General features: G+C 44.9%; 1 protein-coding gene across 1 annotated transcript in view; it reads left to right on the top strand.

Annotated features, from left to right (window-relative positions):
- The window catches only part of ARFGEF2 (ARF guanine nucleotide exchange factor 2), an 84,611-nt gene that overhangs the window by 44,929 nt on the left and 20,555 nt on the right, over positions 1-19,127 (top strand). Inside the window, exons 19-27 of the mRNA XM_055438681.2 lie at positions 446-597; positions 1,775-1,903; positions 2,924-3,082; positions 6,810-6,957; positions 8,079-8,178; positions 10,426-10,466; positions 10,568-10,737; positions 13,669-13,820; positions 17,577-17,749. Of these exons, the coding sequence (XP_055294656.1) occupies positions 446-597; positions 1,775-1,903; positions 2,924-3,082; positions 6,810-6,957; positions 8,079-8,178; positions 10,426-10,466; positions 10,568-10,737; positions 13,669-13,820; positions 17,577-17,749 (1,224 nt within the window). The remainder of the gene's footprint in view (positions 1-445; positions 598-1,774; positions 1,904-2,923; positions 3,083-6,809; positions 6,958-8,078; positions 8,179-10,425; positions 10,467-10,567; positions 10,738-13,668; positions 13,821-17,576; positions 17,750-19,127) is intronic.

Below are 19,127 nucleotides of genomic sequence, written 5' to 3'. Positions count from 1 at the left end.
TTAACTTCTTACAAGATTTGTAATTAATTACAAGAGGGAATTTAAAATAATCTGAGAGCTAAATTACTCCCCAAAAATGTTTCTTAAAACTTTGCTGTACTGCCAGTGGTGATTGTGTCAACCCTGATTAGAATTCTCCTACTTAAGACCCCTGCGGAGCTGTCAGTCTCACTGGTGAAGCAGCAGCATGTCCGATGTAGAACGCGGGCTCTGTAGCCACACTGTCTGAACTCAGGTCCCGGCTCTACTGCTTGTTAGCTGTGTGACCTGGGCAAGTTACTGAATGCTTCTGTGCCTCGTTTCCCATCCGTGAAATGGCAGTAATACTTGTTACAGACTCAGGAAGTGATCCTCATGAGGAGGATTTGTAAATCTTTTGAAACAGCATGGCACACAGCAAGCACTCAGTGAGTATTAGCTGCTATACTCTCTTATTTCTTTGTAGGTGTCGCTAGTGAAAAGCAGCGACGGCTGCTGTACAACTTGGAGATGGAGCAAATGGCTAAAACAGCCAAAGCTCTGATGGAGGCCGTGAGCCATGCCAAAGCCCCATTTACGAGTGCCACTCACTTGGACCACGTCCGGCCAATGTTCAAAGTGAGTATATGGAGAAGTTAAGACACGGCTGAACCTGATTCTAGAGTTGATCAGCCAGAAGCTCACCAGCGAGTTTATAATGGTGAAGAGGTTGGGAGGGAAAAGGCCATGTCTGGTGTTTCTTTCTGACTAATAACTAAAGCGAGTCCTTTCTGGAAGCCCCGTGGTGTTGCTGGGGATGCGTCAGCATGGGCTCAACAGTCCGAGCATCTAGTTTAAGCCCTGCCTTTGCCACTTTGTTGCTCTGGGACTTGGATCAGGTTATTCAGCCTCTCTCTGTTCATCATCTATGAAATGGGTCCTCGGGCTGCTGGGGGGATTGAATTAATGAATTATTCAGGTAAAAGAGACAGTTTTATTGTGATATCTCGGTGGCCTCAGGGTTAGCCTATAAGAAGACGTAAGGTAGAAGTAAAAGACATACCCTTGGGACTTCCCTGGTCGCCCAGTGATTGAGGCTCCACACTCCCACTGCAGGGGGCACAGGTTCAGTCCCCAGTAGGGGATCTAAGACCCCACATGTCAGTTGGTGCAGCCAAAAACAAACAGAAAAACAATATTCTAAGTTCTCTGTTTTTTAAATGTCTAGAAAAGGTACATGTTCTAAATATATAGCACTCATGTTTCCTCTTAAGTTTTTAAAGTAACTGCTGATATCCTGTTGATCACGTCTAGATTTTTGTGTGCTTTTATTTTCAGGGAAATCAAAAGAAAGTTGGAGGAAAAGTAAACTCTTAAGTAATCTGAATTAGGAAGCTTTCAATAAGCTAAGTTGATAGAACCTGAGTTGCTTATAGATTTTACTTTGCATGGCAACCTCTGATTGGCAGTAGATGCCTGCTGCACCGTGTGAAGGATTCTCCAGCCCCGATTAGACTGAGCAGGGAGTGGGATCTCTGATGGATTAGTGATGTCTGCCATGAGTACAGGTGGACGTGGTGGTGGCACAGTAGCCATGTACATGCCACCCTTCCTTTAGAACTGTGCGTTTAGTGAGTGGCCTGCTAAAGTGACGGCTTTGACCCTGGTTTAGGAGGAGTTTTTATTTCGTGTTGTGAATGAATCAGAATAGCCGTGGACTTGACATACTGGCTGTGCTTGTAACTAACAGTGTGGCTTCTAAGTGCTCTTCCACACTGAGATTCCAGACGTTTTCCAAACCTTCCTCCCTCGGCAGCTGGTGTGGACACCGCTGTTGGCAGCCTACAGTATCGGACTGCAGAACTGTGATGACACTGAGGTGGCCTCGCTGTGTTTGGAAGGCATCCGGTGTGCGGTCCGGATCGCCTGCATCTTTGGAATGCAGGTGGGTGTACGGTAGCACAGCTCCAAAGAAACCGGTGGGCTGTGGTCTTCAGGCTTTGGTAAAATTTAGAAACAATCAGATATTTCCAATTAGCTGAAAACTTCTCAGCAGACACCTTACTCATGCCCACTGAGAGGAAGATGACAGATTTGTGCTGGCAACAGCCTGATTGGGGGAAGAATTGGCAATTTGGATTAAAAAACATTTTTGAAGGTAGGTGGGTGTCCAAGCTACTTAATTGGACTTGACAAAACAGCCTTCCTATCCATCTGGCTAGGTGCCTGGTGCTGGAAATAGTGTTTTTCCTTTTAAAACCAGCTTATTAATTTCCCTTATTTTCAGGTCTTCTCTGGGGGAAATAAGTAGTTCAGTGGAAAATGAATGTGTCTATAAATCTTTTGGGTCTTGAAAAATTCAAGCAAATAAGCAAAATACAACTCTAAACTCTTATGAAATCAGGAAGTTGTCAGTTTCGTATATCCTAAATCACTAAGAATTTGTACCCTTCTATTTGGAAAACCGCAGTCTTCTGTTCCCACGTATCTTACAGATAGACGTTTTCTTTTGTACCAAGACCCCAGGCTTGGACTTCAGACAGTCTGGGTTTCACACCTCACCTCTGCTCCTTCTCTAGCCTAACGTTGGTCTAGCCACCTCCTCCCTGAGTCACCCTTTATTTCCTCATTTGCAAACTTGAGATAATAGACCAACCTGCAGGACTGTTGTAGAAATCAGTGTTTACCTGACAGCCTTAGCATTCAGCAGATTGCTCCACCACTCCCTCAGAAGGGAGGTCAGTGGCAGAGGAGAGGCTAGTGCTCAAACGTGCGATGAGGTATTTGGGTAGCGGGAGGACAGAGGCATGGGAGTACCTGTTGTGGCCCACGTGTGTTAACGTGCGTACAGCCTGTCCCCACGCGCACGGGAGGCAGCAGAGGAACCAGTGCTCAGCCCCTTCAGTGTGAGACCCGTCTCACCCAGGTCAGGAATCTCAGTGTCCCGTCCCTGCCTCGCTTGCAGCTGGAACGAGATGCCTATGTCCAGGCCCTTGCGCGCTTCTCCTTGCTGACGGCCAGCTCCAGCATCACGGAGATGAAGCAGAAGAACATTGACACCATAAAGACGCTCATCACTGTGGCTCACACCGACGGCAACTACCTCGGGAATTCCTGGCACGAGGTGAGCATCTCTGAAAGCCCAGGGGTTGCCTTTTCTCAGGGAGGATGAGCCCCGGCTTTCCTTCAGTTCAGAACCCATCTCTCTTGGGTCGACTGTGTTTCTCTGCAGTCAAGCCTCGCTTTAACTCTGGGTTTTGTTTTACTCCCTGTGTTCCTCGTGTATCAGAAAGTCAGCCTCCCTGGGGCTGCGGCAAGGGAAACACCCCAGATCCGCCAGCTGACCAAGTGCCCCGACACCGTGGCCAGTGTCTGTGCGGAGCAGACCTCTGTCGTAGCTACTTTCCTCCCACCTCAGTTCCTCTTTCCCCAAGTCCTTACGCCCTTCTGAGAGCTCTTACTGCAGGGAGTAGATTTAAAACGAAGTCAGAGCCCAGTTTCTCTCCCAAGTATAGCAAAAAGGGACATGGTCAGCATCTAACGTCAGCCGTGAAGAAGATTGCCAGCAGGTTCACTTTTCTTTTTAACTAAACTATATTCTAAGACTTTCATCTAAGGAAATAATTACCAATGTGTCCAGACAGGTGTTTGAAAGGTCCTGTATTGAAATTTTAGTTGTTCTAGGGAGAGATTAGATGAAGGACAGCCTAGATTGTCCCATCAATGAGAGATCTTTAAAAAAAAAAAAGTGTGGTGTACCACTCCTTCGGAGAAGGCAATGGCACCCCATTCCAGTACTCTTGCCTGGAAAATCCCATGGACGGAGGAGCCTGGTAGGCTGCGGCCCATGGGGTCGCTACGAGTCGGGCACGACTGAGCGACTTCACTTTCACTTTTCACTTTCCTGCATTGGAGAAGGAAATGGCAATCCACTCCAGTGTTCTTGCCTGGAGAATCCCAGAGATGGAGGAGCCTGTTGGGCTGCCATCTGTGGAGTCGCACAGACTCGAACACAACTGAAACGACTTAGCAGCAGGAGCAGCAGCACCACTCCTTAGGTTATATGGACATTTAAAATGAAGTTGCTCAGGGGACTTCCCTGGCATCCAGTGGTTAGGGCTTCAACTTCTAATGCAGGGGGTACAGGTTTGACCCGTGCTTAGGGAGCCAAGATCCCACATGCCTCTTGGCCAAAAAACAAAATATAAAGCAGAAGCAATACTGTAACAATTCAATAGACTTTCAAAACCATCCATATCAGAAAAAAATCTTTAAAAGAAAAAAAGATAATGTTTCTGAAAGGAGAGACAGCCAGCATTACATGCTCCCTGATGGATGCACACGATACCCCTTAAGAAATGTTTTTGCCTAAAACTCCAGCCTGAGTCAGTTCAGGCCTCCACTGCTTATTTAAAGGAAAGGTAGGGGGTAGAGGCGCATGGTAGATGGTATCGTGAGAACACAGCCTGCAAACTGTGGGATACGACAGACTCTCAGCAAATGACCAGGTTCTTCAACAGATAAATTGGAAGAAAAATAGTAGAAGGGTGAGGGAGAGAAGGGAACATAGAGAGAAGTCTCTTTCTGTAAAGAAACTTCAGAGAAAAACCAATAAAGATGCTGTTGAAGACTGTCTTTAATACTTTGATCACAGTGTATTAAATTTAAAAATCACTGTATAAACATGGTGCGGCATCATCCTTCATGCCAGGCATACACAGAAAATGAGACTTGAAAAGATACACGAGCACGTTAGCATATCCTCTCTGTGTGATAGAATTATGGGGACAATTTATTTTCTCTTTTTCCTTCAGTTATACTTTCTAATTTCTCTACTGCCTGAAAGTATTACTTTTTGTTTTAGAGGGAAGACGATGTGAGAGTAGAGTAGAGGCCTGGGTGTGGAGAGCGGTGGGGCTGTGATGACCTGGAAGGGAAGTTGCTGTCAGCCCCCTGCCGCCACGGGAATGACACAGCTCAGGGGGAGGGCCCGGGGCCAGCCAGCTGGCCTGGGTGTCCGCCTCTTCTGCCGGTGTAACGCGGCAAGTTTCTTAGTCTTTGAGCCTCCTCTTCCTCTTCCGTGCCGCCTTCAGAGGGTTGTCGTGAGAGGGAAAGGAATTAACATGTGGAAAACGCATTAGAACCGAATTTGGCAGGAAGAGAAGGAAATGGCAGCCAGTCCAGTATTCTTGAGCGGAGAAGCCCGTGGACAGAAGAGCCTGGCGGGCCGCAGCGAGCCAGTCACGACTGAGCAGACTTGGCGCAGGAGCCTCATAGCTCTGAGCTGCTGCTCACCGTCGTCGCCACGGCACGCTCCTCAGTCGCTTTTCACCCCGTCAGTCCCTTCTCTGGCGCCAGTCTCCAGCGTTCCATGTTAGAAAACACGGGAGGGGCAGGTTGTCATCGTTCTGTGTTACGTGCTTTACTAATAAATCATTCCCTGTCTCCTGAGGAATCCGTGTACCCTAGTGAGTCAGTGGATGGCTGCTCTCTCCCCTAGCACTTTCTTTTTAACTGAGAGACACGTTAATGTGGGGCCCCTGCCAGTTGCCGAGTGTGCAGCAGCATCTGGAGATGTTCAAAATGAATCAGCCCAACAAAGCCATCACCGATTTGATGGTCAGACACCCTGAGAAGTCAGGTTGGAGTCAGTAAGTCCTTGCTCACAGGCGTTGCAGGCATCCATATCCCAGGTTCTGGAAAAGCGAGGTCATTAGCCGTTTACTAGTAATAATTGAATAGTATGCCACGTGGACTCTCTGTGGTTGATTCCAGTACCTGTCTTAGTCAAGGGGAAGGCAGTTTCTAAGTGAAAATCCTCAGCAGTGCTCCGTGGTGTCATGGAGTCCCATACTCTGGGACTGGGTTATAAAGTCACCATGGAAAGCAGAACTCAGCCGTAGTCAGAAGTCCCCATGGAAATTCCTTAAGAAGGGTTTACCTGGAGATGTATGTGCCATCCCTCCTTAAGTTTCAAGCAGCCAGTTTTTGCTGAAGTAGAAGGTGAAGCCAGTCTCTGTATTCAGATAAGCTCCAGGTGAGAGAGGGCCATGTGCAGGTATGGGTTCTCCAGCACCTGAGCCACCCCATGGGGCTGGGAGATCATCTTTTCTCCTACCGCACACATATGCCAGGGCACACCCTCATTTATTCTGTTAACCAGAAAATAATCGCCAAGTGCTGGGATTCAGCAGTGAACAAGATAGAGTTAATGCCCTGTTGGCACAAAAGACAGAGAACAAGTACATGACATAATGCCAAAAGGTAGGTACTTAAGAGAAAAAACAAAACTGCACAGCCAGGGGATGGTGATGGGGAGGGTGTGTGATCTCAGGTGGCTGAGGGAGGTCTCTGGGGACACAGGTCTGAGCTGGGAGTGTAAGGGGTGAGCCATGCGGAGTAGCGACAGTAACACATTCAAGCATGAGGAACAGCCGGTGTGCTGTCGATCTGAGGGGCAGGGTGGGAAGGAGGTGGGCTGGCTGAGGGGGAGGGTGAACGGCATGGTGACCGGAGTCCCCCACTCTGGTCAGATGCTTTGTCTTTATGGAGCACTCGTTTAAATTTGCATAAATTAACACCCATCTCGCCTCTCTGTTGTACCAGTTTTTGTTTTGCTCGTTTTCTCTTTCCCTTTTAATGGTTTAAAAAATAAAGTAGTGAGGTCTGTCTTCCAGACCCACACTCGCGGTTGCCTAGCCAGAAGTAGGGAAGCCAGCCTGAGTCTCTCAGATGTTATCCTCTCCTGAAGGGCCGCATGTTTCAGAGAACTCTAATGACTGAGTTAAGAGGGCACTGCCCTTTTCAGCCAGTGAAGCAGGAACTCATCTCTTCACGCCCTCTTTCCTCAGATCTTGAAGTGCATCAGCCAACTGGAGCTGGCTCAGCTGATAGGAACCGGTGTGAAGACACGCTACCTGTCTGGCTCCGGGCGTGAGAGAGAAGGGAGCCTGAAAGGCCACACGCTGGCGGGAGAGGAGTTCATGGGCCTTGGCCTCGGTAAGGTACCAGGCCCCCCAGCTGGCCGCTGCAGATTCACCAGTTAACAGGCACGAAGCCCCTGTCTCATCAGGACCTAGATCACCCGTCCCTTACATGCCAGCTGACAGGATGTCTGCCAACGGAGTGGAAGTGCTGCCTCAGCACTCTCAGTTGTGATTAAACTGTCGAGTAAATGCTAATTTTATCGACATCAGCAGGGTCCATTACTTTTGTTTCTATGCATATAAGTATGTTGGGGGTGGGAAGCCATCTGGTATTCAAGGAGTGGGTGTGCGTATCTTTAGATTTCAAATAGATTCAACCTCTCTTCCCTGTTCATTTGGGAGGCTTATATTAATAGGTATTCTTACGAAAGTAGGGTTATTTCTGGTGACACATTGAACTGAGAGACTCTTGTCAGTGATATAACAATAACAGTAAAAAAGGGCAGACCTGCCAGGCCACATTCTAAGCACTCAGTTTGTATATTTTAATTCATTTAATCCTTGTAACAAGTCAGTGAGATTGGGGCTATTATCCGCATTTTGTACATGAGATAAGTCAGACACAAGAGGGTGAAGTGCTGTGAACAAGCTGCCGTTTAAAGGAAGTAGCAGAGGTAGGTTTCAAACCCAGGCCATTTGATGCAGAGAGCAGACTCTGAGGTCCCACGTAACACTGGTTGGAGTAGCTCAGTTAGGAGTACAGACTCCAAACACGGGGGAAGGGTAACAGCACCTTCTCGGGGTGCATCAGAATGACTGAAGTGAAACCCTGGAGAACGCCTCAGATCTTCCGCAGTTTTAAACCAGTACATGTTCTAGGAGCTCTGAGTTAGTATCCATCAACCTGAATTTGTTTTTCTAAACCTAGACACTTAATACTATAAAAAATACAGAAGACTGTTACGACAGGGAGATGGATGGCAAAGGAAGAGAGAGAACTTGTATAAGAATGTATTCTAAATGCAAAAATGCCAAAACCTGAGTTAGTTTTATTCTGCCATCATTGGAGGGTTTTTTTTCACTTGCAAACCAATCTCTCAGTCTCTTGTCTGTGCACGCTGATGTCACAGGATACTCGGGTCTCTTTACTTGACTGTTTCAGAAGCACTGTTGCTTTTGTGCGCTGTGTTTCAGGTAATTTGGTGAGCGGCGGAGTGGACAAAAGACAGATGGCCAGCTTCCAGGAATCAGTCGGCGAGACCAGCTCTCAGAGCGTGGTGGTGGCTGTAGACAGGTAATGAATTTGTTCTCCAGTGAAGCTGGACCACCCAGTGCCTTGGCACCTTCTGTATGGTTGCTGGGTGTGAAGGATCCCTAATCTGTTGGACTGTTGTGTTGTCACCCCAGATCACTCAAACTGAGGAAGAGTGAAAGCAGCACATGTGGCCCATAGCTGCTAATTACCTTCACATTCATTTGGATTTTGATCTTGAACTGTTATAACCTTTTTAAAAACTATATGTTGGGGAATTCCTTGGCAATCCAGTGGTTAGGACTCTACACCCTCCCTGCCTAGGGCCTGGGTTCAATCCCCAGTTGGGGAACTAAAATCCCACAAGCCATACAGCACTGCCAATAAATAAATAAAATTATAACTTTAACTTTATGACCAAACTATGTCAAAAACAAGAGTTTTTGCTTGTTCTAATGTTTTGAATTTTCTTAGCTTAGAAGTTATTTTTTTTTAATTTCGAAGAGTATTGGATTTAAAGCCTATCTGTAAGTGAGAGTTGGCCACGTTGACATTTCTATTTCTTTTTCCTCACAACCTTCAGTTGTTTCTGTTTACTTAAAACTTGACCTAAACATCCAAGAGAAATATAGATATTCTCATTTGAAGACATTCATTATTTTGTTGTTTAGTTGCTAAGTCGTGTCCAACTCTCTTGCAACCACCTAGGCTGTAGCCCACCAGGCTCCCCTGTCCATGGGATTTCCCAAGCGAGAACACTGGAGTGGGTTGCCATTTCCATACTAGGGCTTAAAATAGGAATTTTCTTAAAAGTCAACACACTCCTGAAAATTGCCATTGAATGATCATATATGTTAAATATAAATAATTTCAGATAATAGATTTGTATTGCTGTCAGAGCAATTTTCTTAGTATTTTAAACTCTTTGTTAGCATGTTTTGATCATCTTGCTCCTGTTGCTTTTCTCCTTCTCTCCAATAGAAATACTGTCTGCGACACACTTTTGTTGCATTTTCCCCATTTTTTTCATCTTAGGTTTGGGCTGATAGAACAAAGTGTTTGTTCCACTATTAGCTGCACATGTCTTCCCTGTTTCTCTGCCTTAGCCAGAGAGTGGACAATAGTAGCTTGTCTAGCACCTTTCTTAAATTGAGACATAATTCATACATTCTAAGACTTTCTCTTCTAAAATGTACATACAGTCTGTGGTTTTTAGTATATGCACAGTTGTGTAGCCATCTAATTTCAGAGCTTTTTCATCACCCCATAAAGAAGCCCCACATTTTTACATTTCCTGTAACCACTAGTACACTTCTTGCCTGTGTAGATCTGCTGATTCTGGACATTGTTTGAATTGTTTTATTTTCCCCTTTCAAGTATATCTTTTTTGCCCATGATTTTGGGGCTCTTTTGTTAGTTGCTAAGTCCTGTGCAACTCTTCAAGACCCCATGGACTGTAGCGTCCTCTGTCCATAGGATTCTCCTGACAAGAATACTGGAGTGGGTTGCCACTTCCTTCTCTGGGAGATCTTTCTGGACCAGGGATCAAACCAAGTCTCTTGCACTGAGGATTCTTTACCATTGAGCCACCAGAGAAGCCCCTCTGTTTTTAAACACATATATATTTATAATTATTAGATTTTTTTCACATAGTAAATCATTTATCATTGTAAAATATTCTTTGTCTCTAGTAACGATTCCAGTTTTAAGTCTGTATTGTCTGATATCAGTACGGCTACTCTTGTTTTCTTTTTGTTAACTGTTTGCATGTGGTATTTTTTTTTCATACTTTTACTTTCAGCCTATTCGGGTCTGAATCTAAAGAGAGATTGGCAGGATGGATTAAAATAAACATGGTCTAACTATATGCTGTCTAAAAGATTCAGCCATTTTTCTTGAGTAAACATTGTCCCAAGCCTTTGGTAGTTTCCAGAGTTCAGATCTGAAAAATCTGTTAAGTTTTTGTCCGTTTTTTGGTTGCTCTTATGGAGGAACAACTTTTTGAAGGTCCTCAGTCTGTGTTCCCACTGCCGTGGAATACCATAGTCCACACTATCGTATTTTGACTTTCCCCGTCCTTTTGATGTTGCTTTTCTCTTCTGCCAGTATAAGCATTTCTGCACAGTGTACCTCGTTGACCAGTTCTGTACCTCTGATGCCTCATACTTTATTTTAGTGGAAGTGCCAAACCTGAAATGTTTCCTTTTTGCCTTTTCTGAGTGTTTGAAATTGAACCTTCATTTTCTAAATCTAATTTTTATTTTATTATATCTGGAATTTTCTTCCTAGAATTTTTACTGGCTCTACCAGGCTGGATGGAAATGCGATAGGTACGTATTTGTCTCACCTGTGACAACTGCAGAGCCTCCTGTTATAACTGTCTGACCATTACTAACGCGGTCTCACGTGTGTTGTTGGGTCTGGCCTGTAGTTGACTTTGTCCGCTGGCTGTGTGCCGTGTCCATGGACGAGCTGGCTTCCCCCCACCACCCCCGCATGTTCAGCTTGCAGAAGATCGTGGAGATCTCTTACTACAACATGAATCGGATCCGACTGCAGTGGTCCCGAATATGGCACGTGATCGGAGATCACTTCAATAAGGTAACTCTTCAGATTCAACAACCACTCTACTGATGTCCAAAAAAAAAGGCAGGCGACTAAATTCAAAACACAAGCGATTGAGTGTTTAGGTGCCAAAATTCACTTGCCCTGTGGAGTCAACAAAGCTAATAGCATACTTACATATTGATAGAACTTACAGAGAATGAGTTAAAAATCCTTTTGCATATAGAATACTTTAATATCCCATATTTAGGATGTAGACTTAAACATAAAAATCATTACAATCATTGGACAAACATATTGGTGCTTGAAAGCATCGCACAATCCTGAAGCGCCTTCTGAATGACCAAAGATTAAGTTACGTTCTTTATAGTTGCATTGTAAATGTCACTGCTTCTTATATTCTTGCTTCTATCACCACCCTTCATCTGAAATCTTTTTGAGGAAACTAACATTTATGTAAATCAGAAACAAGCCAAGGACTTCTGTGTTCTCAAACTGAAAACTACAGAGAGAAAGCCAGATTGCTGTCCACGAGAGGTTTCATTGTATACACATAGACACATGCACGTATATACTGAGCAAATGAAGTGAAAATATATATTGTGTACATAAATGTATGTATCCATAATGTCATTTGCTTTTTAAGGGAAAACTAACAGCTTAATAATATTGTTTCCTACCAAAACACATTTCATGATTTCAAAACACTTTTCTCAGGCCTGGAGATAAAGAGATGTAAGTAACAAAGATGCTTAGAAATAGTGTTAATAAAAGCTTATCCGAAAGAGAACTGTCCTCTCTACCTTGAATAGAAGAAAATCATAAGAAGTAATCTGCCATTGGAATTAAGAGCAAACAGTTGAGCGATGGTGAATCATTTGTAGTGTTTGCCGACTTCTGTGGTGTAAATACTGCACAGTGGTTGATGGACAGCTCTCAGTGTGACGTCACTAAACGCAGACTGGGAAGCGTTGGGCACTGTTGGCTATCCTGGGCAGCCATGGTACCCCATTGGAAGGAGGCACTGTCACATGCAGCCTTGTTTCTGACTTGGCCCATCAGCTAATCAGAGGTCTTTGTTACTTTGCTTGCGTATCAGCTCTAAGTGAGGTACTTCTGAGCCCACCTCTGTTCAACAAACTAGCTGAGTGCCTTGTACCAAGTAGTAGACAGATGAGGCCCCTGCCCCCATGGAGCTCACTTGCATTCTGTGATAAAATTGTTTAGCCACTAAGTCATATCCGGTTCTTTTGCGACCCCACGGACTATAGCTTGCCAAGCTCCTCTATCCATGGGATTTCCCAGGCAAGAATGCTGGAGTGGTTTGCCATTTCCTTCTCCAGGGAATCTTCCTGACCCAGGGATTGAACTTGCATTTCCTGCATCAGCAGACGGATTCTTTACCACTGAACCACCTGGGAAGGCCTCATGATAAAATAGCTGACGGTAAAGGGTCAGGCATTGCAGTGTGTCCAGCCTCTCTGGAGGTGACCTTTCTGAACCCTCAGTGAGGAGGGAGCCACAGGAGCCTGTAGATGACCCAGAGTAAATGTTTGTTGAGCGAAGGGTAACATTGCCACCTAAAGTAATCAAAGCACTCAGCACCCATCTCTCCCACCATTCTGGGAACTTGTTTGAGTAAATGTGAATCATTATCATGACTGCATCTTGTATTCTTGTCCAAGCCTGTGACACGCTTGAGACCTCGGCTGGCAGGTAGTGATTAGGCATTCCATGGCTGCCAGCCTCATCGCATGTGCCCGCCCCACCTCGTCAGTGCTGTGAAGCGCAAGGCCGTGGCATGCTCAGTTGCTCAGTCGGGGACTCCTCACTCTTTCCACCTCCTCAGAAGCACGTTCCATTCCCCGTGAGAGCCGGGGCACTTGAGGAGCCTGTGGGTTTGAACAGACGGGTGGTGGAGTAGAGCTCTCGGGATTCCCGCAGCCACTGGGACAGTCACACATTTCTCTTCTCCCAGACTAGGGCACACGTGTGTCCGGGGTGCGCAAAGCTGCACAGTAAGCGTGGAGTGTATTCCTGAAGCTGCCAGAGACTTTTAGCTAGGGAATAATGATATTGTTACTAGTCTCTAATTACGTCAACATTGCATGAACACTTTAAAATATTACAGTTAACAGCACCTTTGACCATCAGCAACCCTCATCCAGACCCTCATCAGGGTTAATTATTTTTTTAATCCATTCAATATACAGGCTAACCTCAGAGATACTGCAGGTTCAGTTCCAGGCCAAAGCAGTAAAGCAAATACCACAGTGAAGTGAGTCATAGGAACTTTTTGGCTGGTGGCTCAGATGGTAAAAAATCTTCCTGTAGTGAAGGAGACCTGGGTTCAATCCCTGGGTTCAGAAGATCCCCTGGAGAAAGGAATGGCTCTCCACTCCAGTATTCTCACCTGGAGAATTCTATGGACAGGAACCTGGCGAGCTACAGTCTTTGGGGTTACAAAGAGTCGGACATGACTGAGCGACTTAACACTTTCAAACAAGTTATGCTTACTCTATACTGTAGTCTATTAAGTGTATAATAATAGACTTTAAAAATGTACACAGCTTAATTTTAAAATAGTTCATTGCTAAAAAATGTAAACCATCACCTGAGCCTTCAGCAAGTTGTAATCTTTTTGAAAATAGTAACATCAAAGATGACTGATCACAGGTCATCGTAGCAAATGTAATAATAATGAAAAGGTCTGAAATAGCATATGAATTATCAAAACGTGACTCAGAAACACAAAGTGAGCATATTTTAAAAGCATGTTTAATATTTTGTGTTGTGAAACTTTTAAATTGCACAGGTAATAGCCAAGAAAGGTCTTTTTCTTCCTCCTGAGGTCTGTTTTCCCAGAGCCTTTACTTCGAAGGCAGGCTGCCATGTGTGAGGGTCAGAACCGCACATCCACAGTCGTTCCACTGTGCCTGTTTCACCTCTCCTCCTGTTCCTGCTTAGGTTGGCTGTAACCCCAATGAGGATGTGGCTATCTTTGCTGTTGACTCATTAAGGCAACTCTCCATGAAGTTCCTTGAGAAGGGAGAATTAGCCAACTTCCGTTTCCAGAAAGATTTTCTGAGGCCTTTTGAGCATATTATGAAGAAAAACAGGTATGTGCATTATTCTGGAAGACCCTTAGACCCCTGCTGGGGTCTAAAAAGGTCTCCTAACAAATTGTCTGAGTACCTTGTACCAGGTAGTAGACACATGAAGTCTCTGTCCTTGTGGAGCTCACTTGTATTTTGTGATGCAATAACCACACAATTGGTCTTTTTTCCTCTCTTGTTGATGGAAGCAGATAAAGTGAGCAGTCTATGGTTCACACCTGTTGTCTCTAAGTAAATCCCAGTGAGATCTCTTCATCACCTTCTACAGAGGGTAGATCCCACCACTGCAGCTCGTAGAAATATGCATCCTTACCTGGGCTCCTGTACAATGTCATGAACCTCCGTCCATAGTTCATCATGGAAAAGAAATGCAAAAAAGCAAAATGGCTGTCTGAGGAGGCCTTACAAATAGCTGTGAAAAGAAGAGAAGCGAAAAGCAAAGGAGAAAAGGAAAGATAAGCATCTGAATGCAGAGTTCCAAAGAATAGCAAGGAGAGATAAGAAAGCCTTCCTCAGCGATCAGTGCAAAGAAATAGAAGAAAACAACAGAATAGGAAAGACAAGAGATCTCTTCAAGAAAATTAGAGATATCAAGGGAACATTTCATGCAAAGATGGGCTTGATAAAGGACAGAAATGGTATGGACCTAACAGAAGAAGAAGATATTAAGAAGAGGTGGTAAGAATACACAGAAGAACTGTACAAAAAAGATCTTCACGACCAAGATAATCACGATGGCGTGATCACTCACCTGGAGCCAGACATCTTGGAATGTAAAGTCAAGTGGGCCTTAGAGAGCATCACTATGAACAAAGCTAGTGGAGGTGATGGAATATCAGTTGAAATCAGTTGAACTATTTCAGATCTTGAAAGATGATGCTGTGAAAGTGCTGCACTCAATATGCCAGCAAATTTGGAAAACTCAGCAATGGCCACAGGACTGGAAAAGGTCAGTCTTCATTCCAATCCCAAAGAAAGGCAATGTCAAAACAATTGCCTTTGACATGCTCAAAATTCTCCAAGCCAGGCTTCCGCAATATGTGAACCGTGAACTTCCAGATGTTCAAACAAGTTTTAGAAAAGGCAGAGGCATGAGAGATCAAATTGCCAACATCCGCTGGATCATGGAGAAATCAAGAGAGTTCCAGAAAAACATCTATTTCTGCTTCATTGACTATGCCAAAGCCTTTGACTGTGTGGATCACAATAAACTGTGGGAAATTCTGAAAGAGATGGGAATCCCAGACCACCTGACCTGCCTCTTGAGAAACCTGTATGCAGGTCAGGAAGCAACAGTTAAAACTGTACATGGAACAACAGACTGGTTCCAAATAGGAAAAGGAGTACGTCAAGGTTATATATTGTCACCCTGCTTATTTAACTTCTATGCAGAGTACATCATGAGGAACGCTGGGCTGGAAGAAGCACAAGCTGGAATCAAGATTGCCAGGAGAAATATCAATAACCTCAGATATGCAGATGACACCACCCTTATGGCAGAAAGTGAAGAGGAACTAAAAAGCCTCTTGATGAAGGTGAAAGAGGAGAGTGAAAAGGTTGGCTTGAAGCTCAACATTCAGAAAACAAAGATCATGGCATCTGGTCCCATCACTTCATGGGAAATAGATGAGGAAAACAGTGGAAACAGTGTCAGACTTTATTTTTGGGGGCTCCAAAATCACTGTGGATGCTGATTGCAGCCATGAAATTAAAAGACACTTACTCCTTAGAAGTAAAGTTATGACCAACCTAGATAGTATATTAAAAAGCAGAGGCATTACTTTGCCAACAAAGGTCCGTCTAGTCAAGGCTATGGTTTTTCCTGTGGTCATGTATGGAGGTGAGAGTTGGACTGTTAAGAAAGCTGATCACTGAAGAATTGATGCTTTTGAACTGTGGTGCTGGAGAAGACTCTTAAGAGTCCCTTGGACTGCAAGGAGATCCAACCAGTCCATTCTAAAGGAGATCAATCCTGGGTGTTCATTGGAAGGACTGATGCTGAAGCTGAAACTCCAATACTTTGGCCACCTCATGCGACGAGTTGACTCACTGGAAAAGACTCTGATGCTGGGAGGGATTGGGGGTGGGAGGAGAAGGGGATGACAGAGAATGAGATGGCTGGATGGCATCACCGACTCGATGGACATGAGTTTGAGTGAACTCCGGGAGTTGGTGATGGACAGGGAGGCCTGGTGTGCTGTGATTCATGGGGTTGCAAAGAGTCAGACACAACTGAGCGACTGAACTGAACTACCTGGGCTGATGCCAAGGGAGTTCAGAGGAAGGGCCACTGCCAAAGTATCCTTGAACAGGGTGAGGAATTGTCTGACCCAGCATTTATGCCCCAGGGAGGTGATAATAGAGGTCAGGACAGCTGTCCCTCTGAAGTAGTCACTCTGTTCATTCATTCACTCGGCCTGTATTTTTTGAGGCCTGACATCTGCTACATACTGTTCTCACTGCCAGCCATACAACAAAATAGAAAACAGTCAAAAGTTCCTGGTTTGTTTGGCCCTGATTTGATGATCATTGCAGCTAAGTGATGGGTCTATGTGTGTTTATTACCCCATCTTCTCTTTTATGTGAATGAAATTTTCCATAATAAAATTTTTTTAATCCCTGTTTATATTCCAGTGAGATAGATAAATAAACCCAAAATGTTTAGTCAGTGGTGATAACCACTCTGAAAAACAATGTCAGGGTAAGGGGAGCACTCTTATATGGGGCAGTCAGCTGAGGTGTGTTAAAAGACATACATTCTAATCTACTGTAAATATCCAGGGAATACCATGTTGAACCTTGCAACTGCTTCAAGAAATGGACCATTTCTTCTGTCTTCAGGTTTTGTTTTGTAATAATTTAAAATATTCATCTTAAGTTACATATATATATTCCCACCCAAGTGTATGTATTTAGCATACACAAATATCTGCCCCAAAATCTAAGAGGATATATACTTTTAGGAATGGTTATCTCTGGATGGAAGAATTATGAGAATGTTTCTCTACATGTTTGGGCCCAGAAAAATTGACCACAAGGTTATGGACTGTTTGCTTAACAAGTCAGAGGCAGACAGTCCCATCATTGGTCCCATAGCCCAAATTGTGACCAAGGAACCAGGTTCTTTCTGTTCCTTTATTTGGCCTAAAACAGGGTACTTTTCTTCCTTGAGCTTATAGTGTCATGATTGCTGGTTGGAGACTTCAGCTCCAGACATCATGCCGTGTTCACAGTGGGAATAATTTAAAGGGATAGAGCCCACCATCAGAATGGGAACAGGAGGAGAAAGGGCAGCGCCTCACGAGTGTATTCCTTTTAAGACAAAAGCAGGACCTTCCCAGAAACCCCTCTCCTCCAGTGCGCATAGATTTTTCTCTTACACCTAATTGGTCAGATCACATGGCTCCCCTGGCTGCAAGGGAGATTGGGAAATTGAGGATCTGGCATAGGAGACAAGATTGTCACATTGCTTACACTGTTTATGCTGGTTCCCTGAGACCAAGCATGTCGCTGCCCAGGTGAAATCAGACTTCTGTTATTAAGGAGATGGGAGGATGACTGCTGTCTAGGCAACTAACTGCCCCATTGACTGTCCCATTATTTTTTCTTTTTGTCTCTAATTTTTTTCTTTTTAATAAATCTGGATTACTACGTGCTTTAAAAAAATTTTTTTAAGTACTGCTTTTATGGTTGAGCCATATTCATTTATCTTCCCACTGTCCAAAGTACAGATGACATGGCTGCCCGTTCCTTTCTCAGGTCTCCAACCATCCGGGACATGGTGATCCGCTGCATCGCCCAGATGGTGAACTCCCAGGCGGCCAACATCCGCTCAGGCTGGAAGAACATCTTCGCCGTGTTCCACCAGGCGGCATCGGATCACGACGGGAACATCGTGGAGCTGGCCTTCCAGACCACTGGCCACATTGTCAGTGAGTGTCTCCGTTCCCTCCTGACTGACGCCCCACATGCAAGTCTAGGAGAGTGACCACTTATTTCCCATCCAGTTTACTCCCAGAAGGGACTTCCTTGTTTCAGCTACACTGTGATGTACTCATGTGTCACGTGGTATGCTGGGTTCTTGACATGTGCTTAACCATGAAAGGAAACACAGTCGACCCTCATTATTCACAGTTTCTATGTTTGTGAGTTTGTGTACGCGGTAAAATTTATATGTAACCCCAAAACCAAAATTCCTGGCCCTTTGGTGGTCGTTTTCTGACATAAACACACACACAACAGCAATATGCTTGTCACCCAGGGTGCCTGTTCCCAGCTGAGACTGAACAGGACCTTCTCATTTCAGCTTTTCTACTGTAAATAAACAAGTCGGGACTTCCCTGGCGGTCCAGTGGTTAAGAGTCTGCACTTCCAGCATAGGGCCCATGGTTTTGGACCCTGGTCAGGAAACTAAGATCCTGCGTGCTGAGTGGCACAGCCAAATAAAAAACAAGTATCCTTTCTGTGGTAAAAAACAAACAAAAACTCACTGTCATGTTTTTGGCATCTTTGTCTTAGTTTGTGACTTCACCTTTTAAATTAGTCCATAGCACAGTGCTGATGTGCTGGCCAGTGTTCCTAAGGGCAGGACATCTGTGCGGTCCTTTATGGAGAAAATACATGTCTTAGCTTCACTCAGGCATGAGCTGCCTTGCTGTTGGCTGCAAGTTCAGTGTCAGTGAGCCAACAAAATATTCTCAGTAAGTTGTCTTTAGACAGAAATGCACACAAAGCAAGTTTGTGTGTTGATAGGTTGATGACAGTATTGTGAGCACAGCTCACAGGAGCCTAACTCCATTTCCGCGAGGAGCGATGGTTCACTGTTTACCAGTGCATCGCTCACAGCGACTTTGTAGAGCCTGAGTACCGTGTGTCACAAGAGCTGACTACACCATCATCCCTTCACATCTGTCAGAAACTGGCTCCAAGACCCTCCTCAGGCACCAGCTCCACAGATGCTCCAGTCCCTGGGGTGAAATAGCGTAACGCCATTGCACATCCTCCCGTACACTTAAATCATGTGTAGGTTGCTCATAACACACGATGCAGCATAAGAAGGCTGTGTACCTAGTTGCCAGCATGCAGCACATTCAAGCTTTGCGTTTTGGAACTTTCTGAAATATTTTTTCCGGGATAGTTTCGATCTGGAGTTGCTTGAACCCACTCTTATGGATCCCAGTATTTCCCCGTTTCACTGAACAGGAAGCAGACACAGGAGAGTGAGGCAGGAGAGCTTGTCTGAGGTCACACCGCCGGGAGGCAGTGCAGGAAGACTGCCGCCTGCAGTCCGGCCCAGACTGACCTCAGTCC

The sequence above is a fragment of the Moschus berezovskii genome, chromosome 15, assembly GCF_049115385.1.
Source record: "Moschus berezovskii isolate FMDL1 chromosome 15, NW_MosBer_1.0, whole genome shotgun sequence".
NCBI lineage: Eukaryota > Metazoa > Chordata > Mammalia > Artiodactyla > Moschidae > Moschus > Moschus berezovskii.
Note: the sequence above shows the minus strand (reverse complement) of the source record. Positions and strands in the feature narration are given on the sequence as shown.